Raw genomic sequence first — 9,555 nt, 5'->3', positions numbered from 1 at the left:
CCTATCCCAGGACGGACAGGAGATACCAGAACTGTACAGCAGAACGTCAGATGAACAGCAGTGACCTCCTCATTCACACACAGACTCACAGACATTAGCAGACACGAGCTCCACACTACACTGTAGATAAACTCAAAATGAGAATCAATTCAGACTGCTGTTAATCCCATGGATTTTTCCACACAAGTTAGATTATGTAACTCAGCTGGTGCAGGTGCACGTTGTGTGCTGTGATGAGACAGCTATTGTCAGCAAGTCCACAATACAGGTCCTGAACTGGATCGTTACCAGTCTTTAATCTTTTTTGTTTGTTCTTTGAATTTATTGAACATGTTTTATTTGTTTTATTCTGTTCTGCAGCTTTCCTGGACTGAGGGAGCTAAAAGCCTCTTACTTTAAGTGAAAATTTCCCACTGCCTCATACTCAAAGACTGGAAAGGAATGTTGACTCAGGCCTTGGATTTTGTAGATCGGGACAGCACTACAAAGCGGCGAACGCACTATATTCCACACTAAGTAGTGAGTAAGGAAGGAATTCAGACAGAACTTTGGTGATTCTTTCCCTCAATTTGGGAAAAAAAATTCCCTCTATTAAATTTCACATACAAGCCACCAGGTTAAGTCTACAATCACAATCAAAGTTTGTTGACCTTTGCCTCAGTGAGAGGCCGGGATCTTGAAAAAAAAAAAAAAAAATACAGTTAGCCACAAACTACACATATTAACTCCCCCTAACTCCTCGATCATCACTAAGAAGACACTTGAAAATGTTGGTTTTAAAGTGTGTAGATTTTAAATGGCGTTACCATTGCAGCTTGCAAAAGTGGTATTTCCCTGTGGCTCGGACATTTTTTACCGTAATATTAAGGTGCCATGACATACGGCATGAACATATTTGGAATGTGGGCGTGGCCAACAAAAAAATCTCTGTTGCCTAGGAAATCCAAAAATGTACTTTTGCCAAGTCTTCCAAAAGTTTCACAGATTTGTTTGTCACCTCCAGACGACCAGAAAATAAAATTGTTTCTATGGAGATAAACAACAGAAAAGCCACAACTTTGTGAAAAGAGATTTTATAAAAGGAATGTGTCCCTTGCAGCTCTGAACAGGGTGGGAGCCATGCAGGGGCAGATAGGGAGGGTGAGGGGCATGTTGCAGCTCTTCAGCCAATGAGGGCAGCAGGGGCAGGTAGCGCCTATACCAGGGTGTCAAACTCAATCACACAAGGGGCCAAAATGCAAAACACACCTTAGGTCGCAGGCCGAACAGGATAAACATTTATTGAACACAATATAACTACATTTTTTAAACTTCAACTTTTTAACACAATTATGAAGTAGATACATAGCATTACCTGCAATAGCACTAATGTGAATGCAGTAAACTGAATTTGGCTGCTAAAGATGCTAGTGCTGATAGCTGAAAACGCTGAAAAATTTGCCTAAAAAAAAAATTGGTTAGCCAAAACAGCAAGCATGTATCCGAAAACATTCTAAACTTAAAAATGTTTTAAAAAACTGAAAAAAACCCAAATTAGACATAACAGCTAGCATGTAGCTGAAATATTAGCTAAACTCGAAAAAAGCCTACAAATATCACAGTAAATGCCAAAATAGTCCAAAAAGCTAACAGAATGCCATTTTTTAAAACTTTAAAACCGTAACTTTTTAACATAATTATGAACAATGAAAAGACAGGTATATCATTCCAGAATAAATCAACTTAAACCTTAAATAACTTTCTATATCTTACTCTACATAAAAATATATGGAGAGTTATACAAGTTAGAAATAAACGTAAGATAACATCAGGTCATTAATAACAATAAAATAAAATGATCTGGAGAGCCAGACAGAGTTACCCGGTGGGCCGCATCATCCGGCCCCCGGGCCTTGACTTTGACACATGTGGCTATGCAGTGCTGCTTGCTGGGTTCAGTTTCTTATTTATTTCTGATTTTTTTAGGGCTGTCAGATTTGTCGAGTTAATTACGCGTTAATTTGACATGTGCATGACGCCGAAAATTTTTTTGACGCATTAATCGCGGATTCTCTGCCACCTGCCTTTCCACACCGCGCGCGGGCGTCCCTCATCGCCCTCTATCTCACCGGCTGCTCTCACTAGATCACGGGCGAGTCTCCAACCACCGAGCTGCTAGCTAGAACCGACCCTAACCCGGCTCCGGTTCGCGTCCAGTACCACGTCTGGTGGTACCGGCTCGCGTCCAGCTGCAGACCCCCGACGTTCCGAACAGCAAGCTCACCGGGGGACGTTTTAAATGTTCTGGAGGTTTAAGCGTGATCCAGCCCCAGCATAGCGGTCTGTCTGCCGGCATATTCATGGCGTGAGCTCCGCTGGACACGTCGCTGCATCGAGCTGCAGCCAGAGAACGCGGCGGCAGTAACAGACTGTCAAACTATCCACAGTGTATCCCGCTTTTCTCAGTCTTTAATGTTTTAAAAAACAAAAGTTCATTGGAAATGATAAATCTCTATTTCATTTATTACTGCAGTTCAGCAGAGGAGGAAAAGATTTGGTCCTGACAAAAAATGAACATGAAAGTGTTATGGAAATGTTATTTTTGATGTTTTTTATTTTATTTTACTGAACGTTGATTGAAGTTTTGAATTTAAAATGCCCTTCACTTGCACTTGGGCTTTTGTTAGGGATTTTATGTTACAGCTTTTCATCCATCCATCCATTTTCTTGTCCGCTTCGTCCCCTTCGGGGTCGCGGCGGTGAAAGTTTATCTCAATACAATGTTACAAAATAAAGTATTTCTGATGAAAACTATTAATTTTGTCATTCTTGTTTTCATAATTAATGTAGAACTGCTAAATTCCACGAAGCACACATTTTTTTTCCTAAAAAAAAGGCCACATATAAATTTGCAATTAATCGCGAGTTAACTCTGGACAAAATGCAATTAATCGCGATTAAAAATGTTAATCGCCTGACAGCTCTAGATTTTTTTAAATATATAATCAACATTTTTTCAAAATGAGCTGCATCAGACTGAGTTCAGGGTGAACCCACATTCACTCAACGTAGCTGGGATAGGCTTCAGCATCCCGGGTTCAGCAGGTCTGAGAGACGGTTGGGTAGATTTTGTTATTTTAAAGTAATACCCTCTTCGTGCACAAAAAAGAGGAAAAGTGACCCAAATGTCCTTTTGATTTCCTTGAGGAGAGCCCTGCTTTGATCCGTTGGCAGCTCATTACTACTGGAAGGACGCGACCTGCAGCAGGAAGCTGTAAGTGCATCGTCAGTGTCGGCATTGCTGCTGTGAATGAGCCACGTTCTGAACAGACACTTTATTTGCATGATGAGGCCGTCGAGCTGCATGGAATGAATAATTCACGGTCATGAATGCTGACATGATGCATATTTCAGTCTGAAGAGGAGCGATGGTGCGTTTGTGATGCAGCTGCGAGCCTGAGCTGGTGCGCTGGCTATTATGTTTTTGGCCTGACTTCACCACACAACTCTGAGCAATTTACTACACTCGTGGGACTTTTTGATGGGTGCTAATAAATGAAAATTTATGCCAGTAAATACTGGGATTCTGTTTTAGCACAGAAAGTACATTTTGAACATACATTTTTCTAAACTTTAGTTTTTAGTTAGACGTCAAAAGAAGGATCAAATTTAATAAAAACACACATTAAAGCATTAACTCTTTAACACCGGAGCTCCAGTGTTGATGAGCCGCTTTTTTCCTTTAGAATCTGCTGGAATGATCATGTTAACGGTTGTAAAGTTACAGTATGTTAAAGATTTTGTGTTTAAGCATCACCGACAACGCCTCAGGTGTTAAAGAGTTGAAAAGTTGGATGCAGTGTTTAAAAAAAAAGCAAACTTCCTGTTTTCTAAAAGCTTTTTATTTAAAATACCAATAAAAACAAAGAAGAAAAAGGAATAAATGTCTTTAAATATATAAGGCGGACAGAAAAATGTAACAATCTAATGTCTAATGACAATATATAAGCTTAGGAAAAAAAGTAACAGTTTACAAAACTTTTCTTTGCCTGATTGTTGTTTTTTGGGGACATTTTTTGGCCTGAAAGCTACATCCAGTCAGATGCAGACTGAGGCTGAGTCCAAACTTCAGGGCGGTTGTCTCCGCCTCATCGTCGATTGGAATTTTCCTGAAAACAGTTGTAGAAGGAAGCACGAGCTGGAAGCGTTGCAGGAGTTCCCTGGGATTGCCGTTGGGGCTTAGCATCCAGTGCAGGCGGCGAAGGCGCAGATTTCACAGAGGTCACGGGGAACGGCAGCTGGAAGAGACAGAACACAGCTCAGCCACGCCTCTGACACCCAGGAGGGCCGCTGACATTGACGGTCAGCCTTACCCAATCTCAGGAGGGACGACTGCGAGGCCCTCTGCTTACAGAGGGGCAGGAACTCCTGTGGCAGCATGGGGTCCGCGCACAGCGAGTAGGTGCTGGCCTTGAGTCGAGGGCTCTGCTGTCCCGTCATGGCTCTGCTCTCAGCGAGCTCCTGGAGCCTGCTGACAGCTTCCAGGGAGAAAGACAGTCCATTTTCCTGGAAGAGAAGACAGTAAATGCAGACCACCAAAACACCTCATCGAGTTTGCAGCTCGTTCACAGGCCCGAAGGCAATGCCCCCCAAACGAGCAGAAAATGTCATTATCTGGGCAGGCAGGCTCATCAAGAGCCGATTAGTCACACAAATCCAAAGGAGACACACTCACTTCCACCTGCACGGCGTCAGTGGTCAACCCCAGCGCCAGGACCAGGAGGGCGGCGGTAGCGATCGTTGCCTTCATTGTTGACAGACGTTTGTCTTGCAGACCGGAGTTCTCAGCAGATGCTCAGCTCAGTTTGTCTGCTTTCCCCGCTTCCAGAGCCTCCTTTTAAACACCTGAGCGGCAGTCATGTGACTCCAAACAGGAACAAAGTTTTTCTCATGGGTTAATGAGTAGGTGTTGGGTTTTACAAGGCCGTAAAGAGACGTTCATAAATCCCGCTTTGAGCATTTCACATGTCTGATTATTTTTATGGCTCAGCGGCTCGCTCCTCCGCCGTGGCCCGAGCTCATCTGACCTTTGACGGGTTAAAGATTTACTCGGCGGATTACGACAAAGCCACACCGGCCCATTGTTACGCGGCACTTCCACCTACGCCTTTGCTCAGATTGATCATCCGTCTGACAAACCCTGAGATGAAGCATAAATTCTAATTACAGGTAAACAGCAGTGGTTAAATGAAAATATATAATGTCTGCTGCACCAAATGTAAATATTGCTGGGTATGTCAGAGGTCTGCAGGTCTTTACACTGACATGAATAATGCATCAACTCAGTGCTGATCTGGCCTCCAGACAGATGTTGGGTTAGCTTCCTCCATGCAGACCTCTTTCATGACCAGATATGAAGGAACCTTTAGTAAAAACGGTTGCAGTTCTGCTCAGGAGTGTTTGCTCACACAACCACTGGAGTGAAAGCTTTTAAGGCTGCGGCAGAAAAAATGGAGTTCAGAAAAAACAATCATCTATTGACATGTTTCTCTGCACGCTTTGCCCTTTTCAGTGATTACTTTCTGACCTCACATTCAGAAAGGACTCTAATCACGCACATCCTGGTGGCGAGAAGCGAAATCAGAAGATTTTGATCCGGAGAGGGGCTCGGCGGCGTCTGATGGAGGCTTTTTGGGAGGCTTTCAATGTGATAATTACCAAGAAATATTCAAGCAGAGCGTGAAGCTTTGTCTCAACATTGAATTAAGTGAGAGCTAAACAGTCCATCCCAACCCTGAGGTCATTTTATCCTTGAGTGAGGTCAGTAGGAGAAGCTATCTGATTGTGTAGAGGAGGAGGGATGCTCGCAGCTGTTACATTACTGAGGAAAATACTGATTTTTTATTTATTTATGATAGTGAAATCCCTAAACACACTGTACCTGTGAGTACAATTTTAATTTGAAAATTATTTTGACATTTTTAGGACAGTAAAATAACAAATAAACATTTAAATGAGGTCTATCTTTAGAGTGACATGTTTTTAAAGAACCACTCTGATGAAAATTGTGTTTTTAACACGTTTCTAATGATGGAGGACATATATTAAGAAAACGATTCCTAAAGTTACAGTTTTTCTTTATTTAAATCATTATGAATCAGAAAAAAAGCTGAAAAAAATAATATTTGTCTCGTAGAAAATACGCTGCTCCGCCCATTCTGATAGTCCCGCCCACAACTTAGAGGTGAATTTCTTTTGAACTCCTGCTTCTCTGCAGAAACCATGTCTTTTTATATTTCTGTTTTTATTTGTGGCACAAAAGAAGCATATTTCACATTTATTATGACAAAATACATTGTAGTGAATGTACAGCAGTGTCATTAAAAGACTTTGTGGCTCCTACTAAGCTTTGATCAGTAGAAACAAGTCCAAATGTCTCTTTTACTGTTAAAGGTTGCAGACCTCTAACCTAAACTCTTCTTTTTTTTTTATTTTTTTTCCCTTAAACTCCTCATTTTTGTCTGTTTGAAAAAACATATCTCTCTTTTTTATAAAATGGAGGAGTTGTGAATAGTAAAATGTAAAATCCTCTTTTCTATTCACTAAGGAGAATACATATTAAAGTTTTAATGCATTATTTTCACAAAAATTGTTCAAACGGATTGTGGTCCATATTCACCAATGTAGTGATCATCGATGCACACTGGATTTTCACAAAGACTTCTGGGAAACCTCTGGGACCCTAGATTTTGGAATTGTAGATTCAGACAGCACTACAAAATGGAGAATGGAGTGAAAGAATTCAAGAATTCAGACAGACTCTGTGTTTAAGCATACAGTAATAACTTCCACTTCCCACAATGCATCTGCAGTATATATTTTCGTCCACCTTCTGCATTCGCTGCTGATAAATAGAGCAACTCGGATCAGCATCGAGCTGCAAACAGGGCTTTTCTTTGGGAAAAATGTTTTCTTCCTCTAATTAGTTTTGGCATATTTTGCAATTAGCAACTGGCTCCTCTGTTAATCACCTGAAGCTGGCTGGAAACGAAGGGTAATGGATGAATCACATCTGCGTGATTGATGACAATTTCCAATCAGATTCCAGACAACGAGGACTTCCCAGATGGTTCTGGTTAAAATCCCATCTGGCATGTCAGAACACGGGGAGCTGCAACAGAACACATGCATCTCTCTAGTGTTTACACATATTTTTGAACTCTCTTGTATTGAATGCTGTCAGGACTGTGTGTCAATATTTCCCTGTTTCCTCAGATGCTCTGGTTCTGCCCAAACAAGGGGTGGGTGTGTGTTTCAGCAGATTCCTGCTCTGACTCATTCTCTGCCGCCTTCAGATGGTGCATCACAAACGAAAACTAACGTAGGAAAAGCCTTTATTTAGTGGTGGTTGTGGCGACATGCAGGGTGTGGCGTGAGTAACAGTGAGGCGGAGATCAATAAACGTTATCTCTGGCGATCGGTCCTGAAATCAGGCTGGCGTGAGGTTTGGCGAGCGGAAATGTGTGTGCGCCACGCAGACGTGACATCAAGAGTGTTAGTCTGAATAATTCACTTTGGTTGAATAATTAAGAGTTGGGTGGTCTAACAGGATATGATGAAGTTTGAGGAGCAGATGGTCTGACATTTCCCTGCCCTCAGCGACCTGCTTTCATCCCAGCTCACAGAGTTTGCTCCTTCAGGCTCTGCGCCGAACTTTAAACCTAAGTGATGTCAAAGTTTATTTGCACTTGTCAAAACCGACCGACTCGAACAACGCAGCCGTCCGCCGCAACGACCTGTGGAAATATTCCTCCCAGTCCAGAGAAAGGGTTTGTCATCGGGACCGGCGGAGACTTTTCAGGGTGGAGGAGAGTAAATGATCAGCTCGATGCTGAATAGAAAGTCTAAATGCAGAAACACAGGCAGCATCGGTCACACTTCTAACCGCTCATGAGATGTTAAAACCAAACATTGTCCCGCTCTAAATGAAACAAAAAGCAGTCATGATTCTATCCAAGAGAGCGTTCTCAAAATGTTTGACCTGCTTAGTTCACAACTTTCCTTTCTTCCTCACATGTGACAGTTTTGAAAAAGAAAGTTAAAAAACACATTTGTTCTTCAGCTACAACAAATTCCAGTTATTCTTTCTAGAAAGACTCAAACAACAGCTGCTTGTCTTTTTGTTAAGATATAAAAAATTGGTTTTATAATATTCTGTCACGTTGGTTATTAAAGATATTTATCTTAATATGCAGCTTTTAGTTAAACCTGCTCCAATATGCTGTTTGCAGTGAGACTAAAAGTCTTCTGCTTCGTTCAAACTGCACAATGTGCACATCAAATTCACTGTAATCCCGTCTCCATGTCTGGATTCATCCGATCATTCCGAGACTCTCCCGGTACGATGAGCTTCACCATCGACTGCAGGAGCTGTGTCTGAATGATGGCGCTTTCAGCGGTACTTCTGTCTCTCTGTGACCTAGTTTGAATATTTGCTGTCATGAATTAGTCTGAGGAGGAAAAATAAGAATAAAATTAGAGGAAATGTTATTGTCTTCACATAAATAAGGAACATGTAAAGTTCCGGAGGAGAGCAAACAGTGATCAGATTCTCCTCCATGTTGGTTTTGGACTCCACCCACTAATCTCCTCATTGACACATCATGGGTCAAAGCCGAGTTCTTGATTGGTTGACATGACACAAATTCTTTGCCAAAGTTTGAGTATTTTCAGAAGTTCAGAATTTTTGACATGTTGAGACGGGATTTCCCTTCCTGGGACGTCTCCCCGTGTTGTTTTTGTCAGAGGAGAAGCAAAATCCAAGAGGCTGAACTAGCCAAGTATATTTTGAGATGGAGAAGACCTGGAGACCATTCTCTCTGCAGCTCCAACCTCTTTGTTTCTGGTCCAGGAGGCCTGGAGGGGTGTGTCCAGCACAAACCGCTACAGATCATTGGATGCCTTCACAGCAGAACCCATCTTAACCAATAACATCGATCCAGGCGTCCCTTCCTCCACTCAAGCTTCGGTCCCTGCATTCTACAGGTCTTGAACCATAAACTTCTGAGTCAACCACGAAACTCATTTGAAATGTAAAATGTATTTTAAAAACAAATACATAAAGAGTAAGTAAATAAAAATCAGTAATTAAACGATGTATAAAAGATGAATAAAAAATGAAATCTGTAGGAACAAATTTGAATAAAACATATGAAAAGCTTCTATGAAAATATATGACGATTTTATGGCTATAAAATTCAGCACTGCCTAAACTCGCTCTGGCAAGAACGCCGCGCCACGCCAGACTCCCAAACTGTGCTACAGGAAATCTCAACACATCTGTACATTGACTTAACACTGAAACTGACCTACCCTGCTGTGTGAATCCGGGTTTGTGTGAATGGAGACCTATGCACCTGTATGAGGGCTGACCTACAGGGAAAAATCTGTAACTACATTTACATGTCTGCCATCACCTGCCGTCTGCAGCATGTCTGTAGTAAAAAATTCCCATGAACATTTTCTGTCCACTGGTTGACCGAGCGGTCGATGACATCATTGTGTGTACAGGTTTGA

At 41.8% G+C, this 9,555-nt stretch overlaps 1 protein-coding gene across 1 annotated transcript; it reads right to left on the bottom strand.

The window, feature by feature from the left end:
* Positions 1-3,862: 3,862 nt before the first annotated feature.
* On the bottom strand, positions 3,863-4,879 carry si:ch211-220m17.5 (guanylin family protein). Its single transcript, XM_024270756.2, has 3 exons — positions 4,715-4,879; positions 4,353-4,545; positions 3,863-4,277 (listed from the first exon to the last, which is right to left on the bottom strand). The coding sequence occupies exons 1-3, from the start codon at positions 4,787-4,789 to the stop codon at positions 4,219-4,221; spliced, it is 327 nt and encodes a 108-aa protein (XP_024126524.1). The 5' UTR covers positions 4,790-4,879; the 3' UTR covers positions 3,863-4,218.
* Positions 4,880-9,555: the final 4,676 nt, after the last annotated feature.

Source organism: Oryzias melastigma, linkage group LG5 (assembly GCF_002922805.2).
Source record: "Oryzias melastigma strain HK-1 linkage group LG5, ASM292280v2, whole genome shotgun sequence".
Taxonomy (NCBI): domain Eukaryota; kingdom Metazoa; phylum Chordata; class Actinopteri; order Beloniformes; family Adrianichthyidae; genus Oryzias; species Oryzias melastigma.
This window is presented reverse-complemented; position numbering and strand designations above follow the sequence as displayed.

Excerpts from the sequence above, each read along its gene's own strand:
- si:ch211-220m17.5 (XM_024270756.2), bottom strand. The coding sequence starts at position 4,789 with ATGAAGGCAACGATCGCTACCGCCGCCCTCCTGGTCCTGGCGCTGGGG. Across the intron at positions 4,546-4,714 it reads CTGACGCCGTGCAGGTGGAA|GAAAATGGACTGTCTTTCTC; the intron begins GTGAGTGTGTCT and ends CTTCTCTTCCAG. Across the intron at positions 4,278-4,352 it reads GTCGTCCCTCCTGAGATTGG|CTGCCGTTCCCCGTGACCTC; the intron begins GTAAGGCTGACC and ends TGTCTCTTCCAG.